The sequence below is a fragment of the Natrix helvetica genome (genome assembly GCF_964273705.1).
Source record: "Natrix helvetica genome assembly, chromosome: 2".
Taxonomy (NCBI): Eukaryota; Metazoa; Chordata; class Lepidosauria; order Squamata; family Natricidae; genus Natrix; species Natrix helvetica.
In genome coordinates, this window is record NC_138552.1 from 3,122,719 (window position 1) to 3,144,112 (window position 21,394).

Below are 21,394 nucleotides of genomic sequence, written 5' to 3' on the forward strand. Positions count from 1 at the left end.
ATCAGTTCTAGAAGAGGACAGGTTTTGCTGAGGGGAGGTGAAGGGAGGAGGAGGGAATAGGAGAGGAGGAGGAGGAGGGGGGAGGAGGGGGAGGAGTTAGGAGGAGGAGGGGAGGAGAGGAAGAAGAGGGAGGAGGGGAGGAGGAGGAGAACTGTGGGGTTTTTGGAGGAGTGCTTGGTTGCTTTCTTGCAGACATTTTATTACCCAGTTAGATAATTTCATCAGTGCTAGAAGGGCCTGGGGTTTGCAAATAGGAGGAGGAGGTGGAGTAGGAAGATAAAAAAAGAAAATGTGCAAATGTCCTAATTCACAAGCATTGCTTTGCCTAGGGAATCTCGGAGACCATCCGCCTCGCTGCATTCCATCATTTGCCAGAAATCCTCCTGGTCCTCAGGGAGGCCAGTAACATCGCACAGCCCAAGAGACCTTCTCTCTCGGAAGGCTCCCATGAGGTAAGACCAGGGATGGGGTTCCAAGGTCCGAAACTCAGTAGAGAAGAAGGCTGGGGGATTCTGGGAAGGAAAGTCCAAGGTGTTTAGAAGGACGGATGCTCCAGGCCATCTGCTCTCTTCAGACTGGTCATACATCTCAAAGACCTGAGACCAGCACTGAGATTGTAGGTGGGGCTGGAAATTGTCCACCTCCATCTGCCGGAAGACTATTTTATAAATCTAGAGAAGATCATGAGTTGCCCAACAAACATCTCAAGTAGACCCAAAGGTGCTTTTTCAAAGGGCTTGGACTTTGTTTGACCTTGAAGACATTTCGCTTCTCATGTAGGAAGCTTCTTCTGTTTTGACCGAAGTCAGAAGTGAAGAAGCTTCTGGCAGATCTGAAGAAGCTTCTTTGATGAGAAGCGAAACCTCTTCAAGGAAAAAACAAGTCCAGTTGCCTTTGGAAAAAGCCCCTTTGGGACAACCATGACCTGGATGACTAAGAATCTCCATCAGTTTCCATCCATGGCTTCTTGTCTTGTCTTCTGGTGCTCTGGAAAAGAGTTTGACACCCTTGTCTTTGTCCTGGCAGGACTCACAATATCTCTCTGACAGACGGATTAGAACAACATTAATGCTCTGCTATGGACAAGCAGCCCAGGGAGCCTCCCCTGAAGACCTGGGTGTTTTCATCCAACCCATCGTGTCCGAAATTCTCGTCCAGTACGCCACCATGAACAAGGTAGGCTGGTTTCCACCCTCTGTCAGTGCTGGCAGGACTGTTGTTTTCCTCCTCCTAGTTCCTTGATCTGTTGTTTACTTCTGCCTTGTTTGTCTGGGGTTAATCCCTGCTTATCTGGATTTCAATTGATGGTGGAAAAATATAAGAAACATCTCTAAAAAAACCAGCCAAGCTCAGGGAGCACCAAGGGCTCCACAGTTCAACCCTGAGCTACAAATCGCCCCTTTTAGTGAACCAGGACAACCTGACTGCAGTTCTTAGCGTTTGCTGGGGAGAATCTGGGCTCAACAGGCGACCTCCAGCCCCCAGTTATGCCTCCCATTCAGATCTGCTTCCTGTTCCAATTGCCCTGGAGATGATGAAATGCTAGTGGTTTCTTTATCTATGGTCATGCCACATTCATTACACTCAAGGCAGCGCATTATCCTCTTTCTTCCTTTTCACACAACCACAACAACCCTGTGACTTGTGTTGGATTGAGAGAGAAGAACTGGGCCAGATGTGGAATCACCCAGCTGGCTCTCGTGCTGAAGGCAGTACTAGAACTCACAGTCTCCTGGTGATTGGCTCAGACAGTTGGCTTTCATGGCTATAGTGGGACTAGAACTCTCCATCTCCTGGTGATTGGCCCAAAGTCTCTCGGCTGCCTCTCATGCCTAAGGCAGGACTAGCACCCAGAATGTCCAGGGGATATTTTGATTGGGAGCCCCCCGGAGTTCAAGAAAAGACGGTCGGCTACGTAAAGGTTGAAATAAATAGATGCACCCTCTTCCTCCTGGTGTCTTCTAACCGCACCCTCTTCCCACTTGGGTTTCCCAGGACGAAGGCCTGAAGAAAGCCTTCATGAGGTCAATCATCATGGTCACCAAAGCGGCTGCCCTCAGCAGGAGGCAAGATCTCCATCTACCCCAGAAACAGGATTTGGTCCTCAAGATCATCGTAAGTGGGGAGGGGGAGGGGCAGGTGCTCCTGGGCGCCTTTAGGTTTGAAAGAGAATTTGAACCAAATTGAATTCCAATCAATTGAGCCCCAAATGATTCTGTTGCTAAGTGGGACGGCTCTTAAGTGTATTCTGCCCCATTGTATGACTTCTCTTTCCACCGTTGTTAGCTGAATCACTGCCATTAAATTAGTCCCACGGTTGTTTCATGAATCTGGCTTCCCCATTGTTTTTATTATTAGTGTTTATTTTTAAATCAAGGTAGGTAGGTAGGTAGATGGATGGCTGAGTGGATGGATGGATGGATGGATGGATGGATGGATGGATGGATGGATGGATGGATAGATAGATAGATAGATAGATAGATAGATAGATAGATAGATAGATAGATAAATGAGATATATAGATATGGATGGATAGAGAGAGACAGATAGACAGATATTTAATATATAAAGTAGAACGACAAATCGAACTGGGAAATTAGGGGAAGTAAGAAGAAGAAAAAGGCATTGAGACTTTCTAAGAAGAAACGACACAGCCAATGTCCAGAATGGAAGACGGCAGAATTGAATAACTTTAAGAACGGTGGATTCAACTCCCAGCCTTCAGGGATTCTGGGAGTTGAAGTTCACAGGTCGTAGTGAGGCCCTAGTTACCCATCCCTGACTTAAACCATGGTCAGGGGACACTGCAAACTGCCATCTGCAGGATAAAATCGCTCATATCCGGACAGGCTTGGACTCTGACTGGGTAGATTTGGGCGAGCCGACGGGGATGAATCTTGAGGAGACAATCTGGGATGAGTTTGACCCCCGAGGGCATGGACAGGATTATGGGGAGACTCAGTGCTGCCACTTGTGTGCTGGACTCGTGTCCCTCGTGGTTAGTTTCAGCTTCCCGGGAGGTGACACGAGGCTGGCTCCAGGCGATTACCAACGCTTCATTGAGAGAGGGGTTCTTTCCCACCGCCTTGAAGGAGGCGGTGGTGAGGCCCCTCCTTAAGAAGCCTTCCCTGGACCCAGCTTCTTTAGCCAATTACCGTCCGGTCTCCAACCTTCGCTTTGTAGCGAAGGCTGTCGAGAGTGTGGTAGCACGTCAGCTTCCCCAGTACCTGAATGAAGCTGTCTACCTGGATCCGTTTCAGTCGGGTTTCAGGCCCGGGTACAGCACAGAGACGGCATTGGTCACGTTGGTCGATGATCTCTGGCGGGCCCGGGATCCTCTGTCCTGGTCCTATTAGACCTCTCGGCGGCTTTCGATACCATTGACCATGCGACGACTCGGGGGGTTGGGAGTGGGGGGCACCGTTTTATGGTGGTTCTCCTCCTACCTATCGGATCGGTCGCAGTTTGTGTTGACTGGAGGGCAGAGATCGACCCCCAGGCACGTCACTTGTGGGTTGCCCCAGGGGTCGGTTCTCTCACCCCTACTGTTCAACATATATATGAAACCGCTGGGCGAGATCATCCGTGGTTTTGGGGTACGGTATCATCAATATGCTGATGATACCCAACTTTTCATCTCTACCCCAAACCACCCAAACGATGCCCTCGACGTGATGTCCCGATGCCTAGATGCTGTGCGGATCTGGATGGGCAGGAACAGGCTCAAGCTCAATCCCTCCAAGACTGAGTGGCTGTGGTTTCCGTCATCCCCATTTGTGCATCTTGTTCCATCTTTGATGATAGGGGGAGAAATTTTAGCCCCCTCAGAGAAGGCTCACAATCTGGGAGTCCTCCTGGATATGCGGCTTAGTTTAGAAGAACATCTGACGGCCGTGACCAGGGGGGCCTTTTACCAGGTTCGCCTGGTACGTCAATTGCGCCCCTTCCTGGATCAGGATGCTCTGTGCACAGTCACTCATGTCCTCGTCCTTTCTCGCTTGGACTACTGCAATGCTCTCTACATGGGGCTGCCCTTGAAGAGCACCCGGAGGCTTCAGCTGGTCCAGAATGCGGCCGCGTGGGTTATCATGGGGGTACCTAGGTGCTCCCATGTTACACCCCTTTTAGGCTGCTGCACTGGTTACCGGTTCTCTTCCGAGTGCGATTCAAGGTACTAATTATGACCTTTAAAGCGCTCCATGGCTTAGGCCCAGGGTACCTGCGAGACCACCTACTGCCACCAGTAGCCTCCCACCGTCCAGTACGATCCCACAGAGTTGGCCTCCTCAGGGTGCCATCGGCCAGACAGTGTCGGCTGGTGACCCCCAGGGGGAGAGCCTTCTCTGTGGGAGCACCTTCCCTCTGGAATGAGCTGCCCCCGGAGCTTCGCATAATCCCTGACCTCCAGTTCTTCCGACGCGCCCTAAAAAGTTGGCTTTTCCAGCAAGCCGGCCTGGCCTGTTAATTTTATTTAATTTTTAAAATGTGAGTGTTATATAAATTGGGTTTGTTTTTTGGACTGTTTCTAATTTCCTTTTAACTTTTGTACTATGTGTTTTTTAATGCTGTACGCCGCCCTGAGTCCTTGGGAGAAGGGCGGCATATAAATCCAATAAATCCAAATCCAAATCCAATCCATCAATGCAGGCTAGTTGCCAAGCAACTAAAACATGATCCTCTGATCATTGAGGAAGAAGAGCCTCTCAGAGCTTCAAATCTGGGTCATAAGTAGTCCTTGGGTATCAGAATTAGAAGAACAAAGTTGGAAGGGACCTTGGAGGTCCTCTAGTCCAGCCAGGAAACTCTACACCACTTCAGACAAATGGCTATCCAATCTCTTCTTTAACACTTCCAATGTTGGAGCATTCACAGCTTCTGGAGGAATGTTGTTCCACTGGTTAATTGTTCTGGCAGGAAATTTCCCCTTAGTTCCAAGAGGGATCCTGGAGAGTTCCGTCATAACTTTAAATGGTGGCTAAGCGAGCAGTTGTAAGTTGAGGACTTCCCGTGTCAACCAGGAAAGGCGTAGGGCTGGGAGTAGTGGCAGCTGGATGGTGGCCACATTTCAGGAGCTTCCTTACATGTCTTCCCTTCTCCTTTCAGGAAGTCATTGAAGATGAGCCCGAAAGAACCCTGTCCGTCATAGTTCTCCATCAAGCCATCGTCACCATCACCTGCATAAGGTACGTACCTGCCCCACCCTCATCTTCCCACCAGCTGGAGAGGAACTTGGAGTTGGACCAAGTGATGGGATTTCCGTGGCAGGTCAACGTGCTTTAGTTTAGTTTAGTTTAGTTTATTAAATTTATAAACCGCCCCCTCTCCCCGAAGGGACTCGGGGCAGTGTACAGACAATAAATATACAATAAAACAACAAAGCAAAACACCAAACCCAGACAAACCAACTTAAAACACACAGTCCGTAAAATAACCAAACTAACGATAGTTTAAAAAGTTCCAATTAAAACCAATTAAAAACCCCAAAATTTAAAAATTTAAAATGCCATGCAGGAGGGTCAGGATTAGATTATACTATATTTCTGATTTACAATTACAATTGTGCCAGGCTAGCTAATTTGAACAAGTGGGTCTTGAGTTTCTTGCGGAAGGAGCGGAGATCAACAGTAGTTATAATATCGGGGGGGAGGTCGTTCCAGAGGGTTGGGCCCATCACAGAGAAGGCCCTACTACTGGGCACCGCCCGCCCGCATTGCTTAGCGGATGGTACCCGGAGGAGTCCCTCTCTGTGAGAGCGGATTGGCCGCAGGGATGTGTGGGGTAGGATGCGATCCCGCAGATAACTAGATAACTTTAGAGCAGTGGGGGTGTCAAACTCCATTTCATTGAAGGACACATCAGGGCTGGGGTGGGATGGATGGATAGATGGATGGAGAGAGGGAGGGAGGGAGGGAGGGAGGGAGGGATGGGTAGGGAGGGAGGGAGGGAGAGAGAGAGAGAGAGAGAGAGAGAGAGATCTCCAGGAGACATTTCCTTACACTGAGAACAATCAATCAGTGAAAGAGTTTGCCTCCAGAAGTTGTGTTCTCTCCATCACTCGAGGTTTTCAAGAAAAGAGAGGACAACCATATGACTGGGATGGTTTAAGGACCATCAAGCAAGGGTTGGAGTAGAAGACCTCCAAGGTCCCTTTTAGCCCTCTGAGTCTAGGATCTCTTCACTTTTCCTCCGCTTTTCTTGTCTTTCATCAGCCGTATGAAGCCCTCCTTGACCTCTGAGGTGAGGTCTAAAGTGGTCAACCAAAGCATCCGGAAGGTGTTTTCATTGCCAGCTATCAAGATGTCCACAATGAAAACAGATAGCCAACCCCCATCATCTCAATCTCAGGTGAACAGTCCAGACGGAGCAAAGCAATAGGGGATCCACCTGGAAACAAGGGTGCTGTGAGCAGGATTCCCAATCTCCTCAACAGCCCTGGATCCATCCCTTGAGCCAAAATTCATTTCACTAATGTCACGCTTAGCGATGGAAATTTTGGTCTCAATTGTGGTTGTAAGATGAGGACTGCCTGCATTTGAATATCCCAGAACTGTTAAGGAAGAAAAACCAGCCCTGCAAGGTCGGCCACTCCATTTACTGCAGACCTCTGGACTTCAACTCCCAGAATTCCATGGCTGGCTCAGGAAGGTTGGGAGCTGCAGTGCCCCAGTCGGAAAAGGGCCATCAGTTCCCCATCCCTGGATTTCTGCCTCTTTCAGGCGCCGTTTCTTCCTTGACGCCCCTCCTTCCTTCTGACATTTTCTCCTCCTTTTAGGATTTCTATCAGCAGACAGCCACCGCCTGCAACAACATGCTGACCGGATTGCTGTCCGAAGCTCCCAATTTGGATGCCCTGCAGGAGATCCTGACGGTAAAGAGAGATCCTTTCTTGGGGTGGGTCAGACGGACAGCCAGATGTTCAGGCTGGATTTGGCCCTTCTGTCCCCCTGTGGAGTCTGTGGCTCTTCCAAATGGGAATGACCCATTCCTCCTTTCCTCCTTCTCCTTCCCCTGGCAGCACACAAATCCCTGGATCGACTCTCCAAAGAGCCACGAGAGAGAGAGGGCCCTCAAGAGCACCAAGCACCTCCTCAAGTTCATTTCGGACAATGTCAATTTCGATGTAAGTCTCCCTTTGGGATGAGAAGCGAAATTTTTCAAAGAAAGGAAAAAATGCAAGAAAGTCCAGCTGCCTTTTGGGAAAAGCACCTTTGGGATGTGACCAGGAGGATACAAGGAGCCCTGCTTGAGCAGAGGGTTGGAGGAGAAGCCCTCCACGGTCCCTTCCAGCAACTGCGGTTCTGTCATGCTGTGATTCCATGATTCTGTAATTCTCAGGTTCTGTGATTCAAAGATTCTGAGATTCTGTAATTCTCAGGTTCTGTGATTCAAAGATTCTAAGATTTGAGGATTCAAAGATTATGATTCAAAGATGGTATGATTATATGATTTGAAGAACCAAAGATTTGAAGATTTAAATATTCTATTATTCAAAGATTATATAACTATAATTTTAAGATTCTATTATTACGATTCTGAGATTCTATCATTTACAATTTTAAGATTCAAACATTCTATGACTCAAAGATTCTAAGACTCTAAGATTCAAATATTAGATAATTCTATGATTCTATGATTCTAAGTCTCTATGATTGTAACATTCTGTGTATCTAAGATTCTGAGGTTCTGTGGTTCTGATTCCCTGATTTCAGCCGGCTGAAAGCTTCATGAGCCCCCTCCGCTTCTCCTTTTCCCCCTCCTTTTCCCTTCCTTTCCTTAGACCACAACTGAGTTTTCTTTGCTGGGACGGCTGGTGGCTTTGCTGGCCTTGCACATTGGCGACACCAACCCAGAAGTTGGCCAGACGTCCGCAGAGGCTGCCTACCACCTGCACCACCTCCTCATGAGCAAAATGGGTGAGAAAGTTGGACTCCAAGGGCTGACTTGCTGCAAGAGGACCAAGGATGCCCCCTGCCCAGGAGAGCTTTGGGTGGCACAGCCTGTGGTGTGGCCAAGACCCTGGTCATTGGGCTTGGCAGAGATGCCTGGAATAGGCAGTTGATATTGGCACTTCTCAGGGCCAGGGGTCCTTTTAAGAAGGAGAGTCTCAAGTGAGTCAGCTAGGAAGGAGGAGGAGGAGGAGGAGGAGGGGGAGGAGGAAGGGAAGGAGATGGGAGAGAGAGAGAAGGAGCAATGAAGAGAGAGAAAGAAGGAGCAAGGAGGAGGAGGAGAGGGAGAAAGGGAGACAGGGAGGAGAACCAGGAGGAAGAGGAGCAGCAAGTGGGCCAGGGGTCCTTTTAACATTGAGATTCTCATGTTAAGTGAGTCAGTTAGGGAGGAAGAGGAGGAGATAGGAGAGAGGGGGGGAGAGAGGAGGAGCGATGAAGAGAGACAAGGAGCAAGGAGGAGGAGAGAGAGGGAGGGAGAAAGGGAGACAGAGTGGCTGGGGGAGGAGGAGGGGAGCAGCAAGTGGAGGAGGAGATGAGAAGGGAGGGGAGAGAGAGGAAGAAAGGGAGAGGAAGATGAGGAGGGGGAGGAGGAGGAGAGAGTAGGGGAAGGAAGATGAGGGGGAGGGGAGGAGGAGGTAGTGAGAAAGTAGGGAACAGAGAGGGAAATAGGGAAAAGTGTTAGAGGGGGGGGGGAGAAGAAGGACTGTGGGGTCCTTGGTGCTCTCTGAGATTGGTGGTTTTCTTCTTGACATTTCATGACCCAAAATCTGACCTTGTGGTTTTTTTCCCCTCCCTCCAAAGCAAAAGAAATGGACAAGAAAGGGAAGAATAAAAAGGGGAATATTGTACATTGGTTGCGGGAGGATTTTTTTGTTTCGGGTTCTGGGATCTTCTACAACAACATCTCCAAAATGGCGAAGGTATGTTTTGGATCAGCCTTTGGCCTGTCTTCCTTTTGTTCCTTCTCCTGACCTGGAGACCCTCAAAGGAGTCAATCTCACAGTGGGGACAGCATCCTCCCAAGGTTGGGCTTTGGGTACCCCTCCCCTCCAATGCCTAGGAGGAAGAAAGGGCAGCTGCCATGTTGGCTTCCTTGACCCCCATCTGAATCCCACCTGATGGAGGACATGGAATAAGGCCTGCCTCTCTACATGGTGTGCTGTCCCCCAATCTGGGTCAAAGTCTCAAGAGAAGGGAGTCAAAGCCCTGAGGCATCTCTGCATGGCCTCCTTTCCTTCTCTCCGATAGGCCTTTGGGGAGCACCTCAGCCCATTGCAGCTAATGCAGGTGATCCTGGAAGCCCTGGAGGCCTTGACACACGTGCAAAAGAACATATCCCAGTCTGCGGGGCAGCTCCTCGACTCCATCCTGGAGGAGTGTGGCATGGATCTGGAGGAGGTAAGAAAATTGCAGGGCTTGGAGCAAAAGGGATGTAGGAGATTTTTTAGAAAGCAAAGACGAGAACGGCTGAGACCTTGTTGGCTCAGTGACGACACTTTGGCTGGTTTTTAGAAGGCTAGGGCTGGATGGGAGACCACTGAGCTATCCAAACCTCCCAGAAGAAGGTAAGGGCAAAACAAAGGAGCCATATTGCTTTCATGAAAAATAACATTTGGTGAGCCAGTGTGCCAGTGGTTAAGGCTCCAGATGTTTTTACATCTTTGTCATCCGCCTTGAGTCGCCATATGCGAATAGGCAGGAATATAAATCTCCTAAAATAAACCAAGAAAATATCACAGGCAGATGGACAAATCAGGAGTCCTTTCAAAAATGTAGGGCAAACGTTGACATTGTGGGGGCCAATTTATTTCCCCCAATGGGTGGGAGTTATCGTCTCTACTGCATCTCCAATGGAGACCAACGCTGGATCTCATCCCTCCGATCTCTCTTTTGCCATAGCTACCCATGATAATGAAGGAGATTTACCAGCGTCTCCCGAATATTGCCCACCCAGCAACGAAAGACCTCACCCTCAAGGCCATATGTCACCTGGCATCCAAGAGGGTCAACCCAGTTGTGGACATATTGCTGGAATCCTCCATTGGCTGTGATGGGTAAGAAGAACTTCAAGGAGATGGGCCTCCTGTTGCCTTGGATTCATCAGAGACTCTCCATCCTTCGCGATGGGGTGAATCCCTGTAGCTCAGGTGGAGGGAGAGGGTGGAGGTTGGTTCTCTGAGCTTCTGCGTTGGTTTCCAAATGTTTTGTTACCAGGCAAGGTAACTTCTTCAGTGGAGTTTAAGGAACGCCAGTGCTGGTGATCTTCTGCTTGTAAGGGCTTGGTGTGGTCAGTAGGTCTTGTGATGGAGAGGTCACCTCAGGTGTGGGTTGTCTCAGGTGAGGTTGATGGAGAGGTCACCTCAGATTGAGGGTTATGTCAGATGGGGATCTTGTGATGGGTCTTGTGATGTGGAGGTCATGTCAGGTGGTGGATCTTTTTTATATATAAAAGTTTTTTTTTAATTTTCAAAACAAACACGACACATAAAATCATCCTTTTTTGCATACTGTAGAAAGTGTATCAGTGAAGCATAATTCATTTTAACTCAAGTATTTTAACTCAGATATATTTATACATGTTACCGTCATCATACCTCCATTTTCATTTGACTATAATTGTTTAAACGTCCTTCATCATAAAATATACCAAGATTTAATACATAACCACATACTTGGATTTCATTTACTATTTCTAAAATCCTCCAATAACACTGAATCTTTATGTCCTATTCTAGCTAAACATCCATAATGTTCAATAACAAAGTTTTCTAATCCTTTCCAAATCACTGTTAACAATTTACATCCCATTTCCTTATGTTGTACCCATACATATATACATTATTATCATTATCCCTCCTTTATTTGGCTATATTCTGCATCATATCATTTCCCCCCCTAATAATCAAGACTTAACTGAATCTAACTTAATTCTTTTTTATTATTATTAACCTTTATATATAATCCAAAAGGGTTTCTAATCTTCCTTTCATGGGTACCATTCAATATTCATATCCAGTTATTACTTATCATAACACTGCACATTGTATACCTTAGTATCACTATCAATTATTTGTTTAACTATATCTATTATCACTAAATTTCACTAAGTTTAGCTAGTTTTAAGTTATACTCTTCCATCTATCAACCTGTATCTTTCCAGTAGCAAAACAGTCTCATATCTTCTGCCATTTGTGGGGTCAGTCCTCTAATCATCTCCTTAATCAACTTTGTACGGACTCCTCTTAGCAACTCTTTGCTTATAGAATTTCTCATGTAATTTCAATGCCCTTCTTCTGTTTCCTTAATCAGCTTATCTTTGATTGTTGGTAGTGTTATCAATGATATTGTTAATAAAAATTCTCTCTTTAAATCCATAAATTCTTTTGTTTTTTCTTCTTCTGTATCTTGTCATCTGGGGTAGATTTCCCCTCCATTTAATTCCTCTTTCAGTATTCCACTCTTTCCCTTTTCAGAGACAAACCAATCACCATAAATTTCAGCAATTTTAATTTCTTTATATTCATTTTCCTCTTCGATTTTTAGGATTTTAACCGTCACTTTTTCCATTTGATTAGCATCTTCAACTTCTTCATATTTTGCTGTTAAGTGCAGTAAAACTTGCAACTTCTTCTCTATCCTCTCATGTGTATCTGATAATTTCTGTATTTCTGAGAGTATCTTTTGCAGACTTAAAACTTCTTTTTGCTGTTGAAATTGTGCCATTATCTCCAGCTAACAAACACTGCTGCTCTAGCTTAGAAGGTTTTAACAGAATTAAGCATCACAATAACATTTCACCTTTCTCTGGTTAAAAATATACTTCAAAGGAACATTTGTGTGCTTTTCTTCTTATCAGTCTCTATAAAGAAGCTGTGAGACCTTGGAGTGCCAAGCCAGGATAATCAGTGAAAAAAATGTTTCGTTTCCAATACACAAACCTCTAGCCGCCAAGTAGCAGTGTTACAATGTTACCATTTCTTTCTTTCTTTTTGTATCTTTTTGTATTTCAAGTTTTTTAAAAAGTCCGACTCTTAAATGAGTTAGAAAAACACCCACAGTAATGAAAGAGGAGAATTTTAGTCCATAGATTACAGAGAATAGTGAAAGAAAAAAATATAGAAGAAGGAAACTTAATCCATTCATTTTAAAAGGCTTGCATAAATTCCATCCGTGAAGATAGCATTTAAAAAGTAAGATAACCCACTGTCCAAAACCAGTCCAAATTTAATTCCGCCACTTATTTCCTCTGTTCTCCAATTTAAATTAATTTTAAGGTTTTTTTTATAGGCAGTCACTTTTAAAACAGTAAAGATTCCTCACCAGCGGGAAACACTTTCTCTTTCCGTATCCTTCAGTTTTGGAGCCGCCCTGACTTCATCAGCCAGATGGCTGGATTTTTTGTCACCGGCTTGAAGAACTTCTCTTGGATCAATCAGGGACTTTGCAATGTCCCTGAGATAAGGAAGATGTATTCTTCCTGTTCACCGTCTCTGCGGGACAATTTAGATCTGTTTGGACTATCCAGTAGCAAAAGTATCGATTGCGATGTATGAGCATTGAGATCGCACATCGTGTCATCGTGACTTGGGGATCATGTGATGGGTCTTGTGATGGGGAGGTCACCTCAGATTGAGGCTCGTGTCAGGTGTGGATCTTGTGATGGGTTTTCTGATGGGCCAGGTGAGGGTCATATCAAGTGAGGGTCTTGTGATGGAGAGGTCATGTCAGGTGTGGATCATATCAATATCATATTTGGGATGGTCCTAAATCTGAACCAGTTGTCCAGGAGTCTGAATTTTGGTCAGATGATCCTGAGGATACTGGAAAGTGTGAAAACTGGGAATAAGTCGCTTCTTTCAATGCCGTTGTTCCTTTGAATGGCTGCTGGACAAACGGTCGTAAGTCGAGAACTACCTGTGTATATAGAGATATTTTTTTGGGATGAGAGCCGTTCATTTGGGCATCGGTTTTCCAATCCTTCCTTCTGTTGGGGGGTTCATCTATCTGGACTGGCCATCTCTTCTGAAATGGGGAAAGGATCTGTTTTCCACCCTATCTGTTTCTCCCCCTCCGCAGAAGCGCCAGGGAGGTTTGGGGGGCACTGGCTGCAGACCCTTATGCCAACCTCAAGATCATGAAGCCCCTCTTGAAAAGGCTGCAGGACCAAGACCCCACCACTGACGTCCTCACAATCAGGAACAGCAAGTCCCTCATGCCCATTGCGGTAAGCCCTCCACGCCTGAGGGAAGGGAGGAGGGAGGCAGTGGGCAAGCAGCTGGGGGCTGAAATTGGAGCATCATTTGGCGTAAGACGCCCTCCTTTAAGTGGAGGCAGATGTTTCTCTCCCTGGGCACAGTGAGAATATATCTGCCGAACAAAGCTCCTCATTGGCAACAGGAAGGGCATCTGGCCAGTAAACCCCCAGCTCCATTCAGTTGGCCAGACTCCACCCTGCAAGTGTTTCTGGGAACGTTAGAAGAAGAGGAAGAAGAAGAAGAAGGTGATGAAACTAAGTAACCTGGGGAGCCCAAGGTGACTCACCCTTCATCCCGTTTCTAGGCCACCAACGCTCTCTGTTTCCTCCTGTCCCTCCCGAACGCTGCTGAGCTCCTCCACAACAAATTCTCCAACCTGCTCCTCGCCCTGGTCACGCAGCTGTACTTCCTCCTGGGAGCCAGCAAGAGTGTTGCCAGGAAGTCCAGCAGAGTCACAGACCTTTCAGAACAGATCAACCAATTGGGGTAAGGAATGTCCTGGGCCCAATCTGGATCCTACAGGATATCACTGGAGGGGGGAGAAATAAATGGAGGCTGATTTGCTGTTGTGTTTTGTGGTTGTTGCACAAGCTGCCAAGTGAAACCTGGAGATCTCCTGAAGGGCAGCGGGAGGCCGGTTGGCGTCAGGGCAAGCCTGGCCTTTGCAGGGGGCATCAGCTGAAGGATTAGCATCAACTCTTCTCCCTTTCTTTGATTTAGCACGACAGTGCAGGCGATCAAAAACCTCATCCTGTCTGCCGGATACGAAGAGGAGTACAACGATTTGGGGATGGTGGGATGCTGGGAGATGCTCTTGAGCCCAGATAGTCTGTTTGAGGCCATTTTCCACCTGGTCCGGTAAGAACTTCAAAGTCCAAAGAGCTTGGATACAAGTGGCAGTTGGTGAGAGAGGGAGGGTAAGGGCAGAGGGAGAGGAGGAGGAAGAGGCAGAGAGAGAGAAAGGGAGGGAGAGGGGGAAGAGGGAGGGAAGAGGGGAGGGAGGGAGAAAGAGAGTGAAGGAGAGAGGGAGGGAGGGCAGAAGGAGAGGAGGAAGAAGAGGTACAGAGAGAATGAGGAAGAAAGGAAGGATGAGAGGGAGGAAAGAGAGGGGAGAAGGGGAGATAGAGGAGAGGGAGGGAAGGGGAGAGAGCAAAAGAGAGGGAGGGGAGAGAGAGATGGAAACAGAAAAGGAGAGAGATAATGAGAGGGAGAGTTAGACAAAGAAAGGAGAGGGAGAGCGGAAGAGGAGAGAGGGAGGGAGAAAAAGACTGAGAAAGAGAGGGAGTGTGAGAGGGAGAGAAAAGGAGAGAGAAAATGAGAGGGAGAAGGAGGGTGGGAAGGAGAGGGAGAGAAAGACAGAGAAAGAGAGGGTGGGTGAAAACTTATCTAAATGGACTAATTCATTGAGTAATTTATTTATCCATAATTCAGATAATCATTTCTCTAGCTTGGTGATTTTCTCCTCACTCACCAGCAGATCTTGTCTGATTTCTCCCTATTTGATCTTTAGAAAACTCTTCACATTCTCTAAAGTGGAGCTCAAGGTGATGTTCAGACAGGCCAACACCTACCTGCACCGTCCTGACTTAAGGGAGAAGACAATTGGCATGGTGTTCTTCTCGGAGGTGAGGAGACATTGTGATACATCACAACATTGTGGAGCTCCAGGAATTTTGCGCAGGATTCAAGAGGACTTTATGGTTAGGAAGTTGAAGTTGTGGGGGCTCCATCACTGGAGGCCTTGAAGAAGAGACTGGAAAGACTGTCTGACATAGTAGATGGTCTCCTGCTTGGTCAAGGGGTTGGACTAGAAGACCTCCAAGGTCTCCTCTTATTCTGTTAATCGGTGGAATGGGAGAGAGAGAAAGAGGCAGGGAGGAAGGGAGGAAAGGAGGGAGGAAGGGAGAGAGGAAAGAAGACTCAATGACCCCAAATTCCTTTTCCTCGTTGCATTATAGGCAGTTTTGTATTCTTACAACTATCATTTGCACTACCTTTTGCCATACTGTAATCCTCGACATATGACTGTCATAGAACATCCAGTGGTCATTAAGTGATCGCAGCAGTCCTTCAGCCAATGCCGTGGTCGTATACTTAGGATGAACCAGTTCTTCCAGTCATTTCCTTCTACAGGTTGTCCTCGACTTACGACCAGAATTGAGCCCCAAATTTCCTTTGCTCAGTGAAACAGTCCCTAAGCAAGTTTTACCCCATTATACGACCTTACTTGCCACAGTTGTTAAGTGAATCATTGCAGTTGTTATGTTAGTTACACGGTTGTTAAGTGAATCCAGTTTCCACATTGACTTGGCTTATCAGACGGTCACAAAACGAATCACGTATCCTCGAATCACTGCGATTGTCATAAATACGGACCCTCAAGTATCCAATTTTTGATCAGCTGACCGTGATCAATGGTCATAAGTTTGAAAAATGGAATTGTCCCTTTTGTCAGTGCCATGGTGACTTTACGCAGTCACTAAACGAGGACTGTCTTTTCTTTTCCACGCCCCGTAATGGCTGAACGTGGCATCTCTTAGTAGAGGCTCTGAGGAAAATTCCCTTCCTTTGTTTTGCTAATGCTTCGTCTCTCCAATCTTCTTCCCCAGCTTCTCTATCACCCGGAGGTCGGACAATTCTTCATCATGAAGGACATCCTCAATGTCCTCCAAGACTGGATGGCTCAGCCATATCCCCTCATCCAAATATTTGCTATTCGTGGTGTGGGGTATCTTCTCCAGCACCCCTTGGAGGTAAGAGATGGGGGGCAGGAAGTGAGGGACTTTCAAGGGAGCAGCAGGTGTGACCTCTCTGGGAAGTCTACAAGGCTAGGAAGGGTAGAAGGAGGAGAAGAAGACAACCCCCAGAAAGAGGATGCCCTCAGCTACAGTGGCGACTCTTCTACAAAGATAGGGGCATCCCTGGAAGATCTGAAGGATCAATTTGGAGACAGATCCTCTTGGAGGACATCTAAAGCAGAACAAGAAGCAACGGATGGAAGCTAATCAAGGAGAGAAGCAACCTAGGCCTAAGGAGAAATTTCCCGACACTGAAAACAATTAACCAGTGGAACGACTTCCCTCCAGAGGTTGTGGGTGCTCCAACACTGGAGGCTTTCAAGAAGAGACTGGACAACCATTACTACTGGTTTTCCTAGTAGTAGAGACCTTGGCGGTCTTCTAGTCCAGCCTTCTGCTCAAGCAGGAGAACCTAAGCTAATTCAGATAAGTGACTGTCTGCTCTCTTCTTAAAAACCTCCAGTGATTGAGTGTTTTGCGTCAAACCCCTGGGATGAGGAAGCCCCTGAGCTGACCTAACAATCATCCAGCTTCCTCACACCCAGCTATTTCCCCAAGATCTTCCCTTGCAGGATGGGAGATCACGGGGAACCTCCACCTGGGATGCTGGGTATTATGGTTTTCTCCATTTATACATCTCATCCAGTTTTCTTATCATTGCAACCCAAGAGCATACGAAGAACGCTTACAGGAACTGGGAATGTCTAGTCTAATGAAAAGAAGGACTAGGGGAGACAGGATGGCACCTGTTCCAATATTTGAAGGCTCCTACAAAGACCAGGTGGTCGAAAGAAAGAAAGAGGAGAAAGAATGGTTGGAAACTAAGCAAGGAGAGAATCAGCCTGGAATTAAGGAGAAATTTTCCTAACGGTGAGAGCAATCAAGCAATGGAAGGACTGATCTCCAGAACGTGTGGGTTTTCCAAAAGAGACTGGAAAACCATTCATGGTATAGAATCTCCTGCTCGAGCAGGGGTTGGACTAGAAGACCTCCAAGGTCCCTTCTGACTCTGATATGCCGTGTTGTATATGCCACATGTTTATGTGCTTGAAATGGGGCACTTGATGGTAGGTTTAACTGTGAAAGCTGAAATGTGGAGCTGAGGCAAAACATAGGATGAAGAATTGGGGAACTAGGTAGTTTTAGTCTAACAACAAAAAGTGGGGCTGGGATGAGATGAGACGTTTAATATTTGAAGTGCTTCCACAAAAAATGGGGGGGGCAACTGATTCCCCGAAGCCCCTGAAAGGAGAACAAGAAGCAATGGATGGGAACTAATGAAGGAGAGAAGCAACCTGGAACTAAGGAGAAATTCCCTGACAATGAGGACAATTCACCAGTGGAACGACTTGCCTCCAGAAGTTGTGGGTGCTCCAACACTGGAGGTTTTCAAGAAGAGACTGAACAACCACTGATCTGAAATGGTACAAGGCCACCTGCTTGAGCAGGGGGTTGGACTAGATGACCTCCAGGTTCCCTTTCAACCCTGTGATTCTAGGTTATGGGGGCTTCTCTGTGTTTGTCATTCGTAGACTCAGAGAACTCCAGTGACCATGTTTAATTGCTCCCTTTCTTCCCTCCTTCCTCCAGAATACGATGTTAGAGCCGATGCTAGTCCCTGTGGTCAACTGTGCTTGTCACCCAGAAAAGAGTGTGGCAAAGGAATCCCTACGGACTCTTCAGTTCCTATTCCGGTATCTGAAAGTTCAAACCTATGGATGGAAAGCTGTCAATCTTATTCCGGTCCTGGGGAAGTATTTTGCTGATGTACGTCAACCAAATCACGACAAACTAATCCACCCCCCTTCTCTCTTCCTCTCCCTCCCTCCCTCCCTCCCTCCCTCCTCTCTTTTTCTCCCATAAAGATGGCCTGGGTAACATCTGCAGAATTCTAATTTTATCAAAAAGACTTAGAAATAGTTCAGCAATAACTGTGCTGTTCTCATCTAAAAGAGTGTGTGAGCTTTCAGATGATCCTTGAGCCCTTCCAGAGAGCTGGAGAAGGTTGCCACTCTCTTCAGCTTCACCAAACCACTATCAATCACTCTCCATATTTATTAAAAATCCAGATTGGTGTTGCTTGATCTCAGACCCTTTAAGGTGTGTGGATCTCAACTCTGCTGGCCTGAGAACTCCAGAGGTTGAAGTCCCCACATCTGAAGGCTGCTAAGATGGGAAAACAGCTTCCTCGATCACACCATAGAGGTTTGTCTGCAAGCCTTTTACACCCATGGCCAACCATCCCCATGGCCTTGTCTGGAGAAACAGTTGCCAGACTCCTCTTCCTTTGTCTCGTGAGTGAGAAACTGAGGCAAATCAGATGAAGAGGATGGAGGTGATGAAGGCTTTTATTGTAGGTTTAGTGGATCCCTCCCTGCCTTTCTATTTCAGGAAACAAAGAAGAATCAAATTTGAGATGTTTTCTCGCCTGAAATTTCTGCTCTCAGATTTTGCTCAGCTGACTGTTGTGTGTGTTGCAGTTTGTTCTTCTAGGTTCTCACAACGCCTCCCACTTCCTGAATGCTATTGGAGGGACTGACCCGTTTCTCTTCCTTGTCTGGCCTTGTAGGAGGACATCGAGTTGCGCAACACCTCCATCACCCTTTTTGGCCTGGTCTTAAAAGGGGTCAAGGAGACAGAGCGGAATCTGACTGAATCCATCCTGCGCAGCCTGATTCCTCTCGTCATCCAGTTGGCTAATCGTTGGACCCAAGAGGTGAGTTGAAGGGCGGGGTCAACTAAGCTCCTACTCTCTTCATGCTCCCTTCCCCATGAGACCCCCATCTTCACTCAGGGCAACGTGGTTGCATCATGTGGATCCTCTGTAGAAGGCAAAGAGATTCTGGACAATCCTGAAGTTGTGAGGTCCTTGGTGCTCTCTGAACCTGGTTGTTTTCTTGCAGGCCTTTCCTGACCCAACTAGTTGACAGCATCAGTAGGTTGGAAGGGAGGGTTTGACCTCTGCTTAATGCCCGATCATTTTGATGTGGGTGCAGTTTTTCTGTTGGGTCGTTCTTGGATTAGGGGGTTGTTTTCTGCTTGATTGTTTTCCTGGTACCAATAGAAGAGAGTCAGGCTTGAATTGTGGGGAACTCTGGCCTTCAGGGGGGCCCTTTCCCTGCCATAGCTTCCTCTTGGGGTGGCTCATCCCCTTTCCCACCTCTGAGCAAGGAGAAGTCTGGCTTTTCTCTGCAGAAGATGGATAACCTCAGAACCGGCTCCTCTGATGCCTCCTTTCCTCCCTCGGCCCAGGTCTCCAGGAACACCCTGACCTCCTGCGTCTCCTTTATGAAGTGGGAGGAGTTTCCAGAGACTTTGTTTGACTACGAGATTTACACCAGTCTCCAGAGCATGTATTCCAGCATCTGCTCGGAGGTGGTAAGTAGGAGCCCAGCTGGTTCCTTTTCTTCTGGATTAGAGTATAATATATTTTCTTTTTCTCCTGCCTTTCTTCTTTTGATAAATCATTCAAGATGGTGGACGTCCCTAATGCTTCTCCTCCCCCTCCTCCTCCTATGATTTCCTTCCCAACAACTCTGTGAGGTGGGTTACCCTGAGGGAGAGGGACTGGATCAAAGTCACACAGCCAGCTTTCATGCCTAAGGCAGGACTAGAACTCCCCAAGTCACCCACTGGGCTTTCATCCCAAAGGATGGACTAGAACTCACTGGCTCCTGGTTTGTTGCCTGAAGCCTCAACCACTAGACTAAATCGACTAGAGGGATTCTTCTTGGGTTGTTGTTCCCTTGGGAACAGCAGAAGTTCTATGCCACATGAGGACTAGAAACCTTGCTGATTTGTGGATTTGAGATTAGAAATGGCAGTTTGTGGAAAAGGGAAATTACGATGTAAAGGCGGCAAAACATAAATGCATTTATAAGACCAGAAGCCATTTCCTTGTCACCTTTCTTTCCCTTTTCTTTTTCTATTCTTTTTCACTATACTATATAATGTAATAATATTATATTGTATTGCATTGTATGATAGTCCAGTCTAGTCCAGTCACATCCAGTATAGCATAATAATATTGTTTAGTATAATAAAATGTAGTATAATAATAATATAGTTTAGTATAGTACAGTTGGCTAACATACTGAATATAATAAAATTCAATATGTTATTGAAGACATTGTTGTTGAGGACATGAGGACTAGAAACCTTAGAAAGAAAAAAAGAGGAAGCTACAGAGTTCATTGCCTTGTTTGTGGCCTTGTGTTCCCCAGATCAATCGATGCAAGGAAAACCTGCCTGAAATGTTGGAGCAGATGGTGGAATTCCTAAAGAGCCGGAATCCTTCGTCCCGAGAGGCAACCGCCCTCTTAATTGGTAACCCCAAGTGCGAAGTCTGGAAGGAGGGGAGGAAAAACCAGGGCAGGCGGGCGGCCTGAGGCCAGGCATGCTGACCATTATTACACACACACACACACACACACACACACACCTTTCTTAAGGGTATCGCTGTGGTTGTTAAGTGAGTCATGTGGTTGTTAAGTGAATTTGGCTTCCTTCTGGATTTTGCTCACCCAACAGTTGCAAAAAGTGATCAGGTGACCCCATATGTTCTGCAACTGTCATACGTACGAGTCAGTTTGCCAAGCGTCCGAATTTTGATCGTGTGGTGTTGGATGGAATGAAATCTTGGACGACTGTCAGCCTTCGTCCTTCTTTTCATCCGATCTCTAGACAGATCCAATTCCTGGGACCATCCCGTAAAGTCCCAAAGCGACTCTTCCAAGTAGAAACGAAAGAATTCTGTGTTTTCTTTCTTGAATCAGTCGATTTAGCCGTCTCTGCCAACTCCACCAACCTTTTCTTTGCATGTGTCTAGGCTGCTGCGCACAATACATGACACGGGATCTGGTGATTTCCAAACAAATCGAAGAAGTTTTCCTGGGTGAGTTTCAAAGTTCCCTCGCTTGAAGTGGAGACTTTCTCTCCAGAAGCTCCGTCCCTGATCACCCTGGTTCTCAAGGTGGATCCCGGTAATCATTTCTTTTCTGGATTCCTTCCAGGGCTCCGGGATCTTCAAAAGGATCGCGAAGCCTCCGTGGCTCAGGCTGCAGCTGAGTCCATGGAAAAAATCTTCCGGCAGTGCGGCCATCGGATCAACCCTGATCTCATTAGTAGCCAGCTCCTCTCCAAAGTCATTAAGAGCATCTCCGAGACAAAACTATCATAATTAAACAGTTTAATCCTTTACTTTATTGTCTTGGCACCTCCTACAACAAAGTTGTGCCTTCTTCAGTGTATATTATACATTAAAAATAAAACTATACAATTGTATAGAACAGCGATGGCGTACCTTTTTTGGCTCGTGTGCCATAAGTGGGGGGAACGCAGGGGGGTCATGGGCGGGCGTGCCGCGCCCATAATGCAATGCGCAACCATTTCAGGG

General features: G+C 46.9%; 1 protein-coding gene across 1 annotated transcript; it reads left to right on the forward strand.

The window, feature by feature from the left end:
- Positions 1–547: 547 nt before the first annotated feature.
- Positions 548–21,178, forward strand: LOC309385758 (maestro heat-like repeat-containing protein family member 7; the record flags this gene model as incomplete). Its single annotated transcript, XM_081940462.1, has 22 exons — positions 548–616; positions 1,027–1,176; positions 1,996–2,115; positions 5,104–5,183; positions 6,210–6,345; positions 6,773–6,868; positions 7,016–7,120; positions 7,778–7,913; positions 8,748–8,866; positions 9,195–9,344; positions 9,846–10,000; positions 13,023–13,170; positions 13,506–13,687; positions 13,922–14,059; positions 14,712–14,826; positions 15,811–15,954; positions 17,590–17,766; positions 18,569–18,715; positions 19,252–19,377; positions 20,223–20,325; positions 20,828–20,893; positions 21,012–21,178. 22 exons carry the CDS (start codon positions 548–550, stop codon positions 21,176–21,178), a joined length of 2,829 nt encoding a protein of 942 aa, XP_081796588.1.
- Positions 21,179–21,394: the final 216 nt, after the last annotated feature.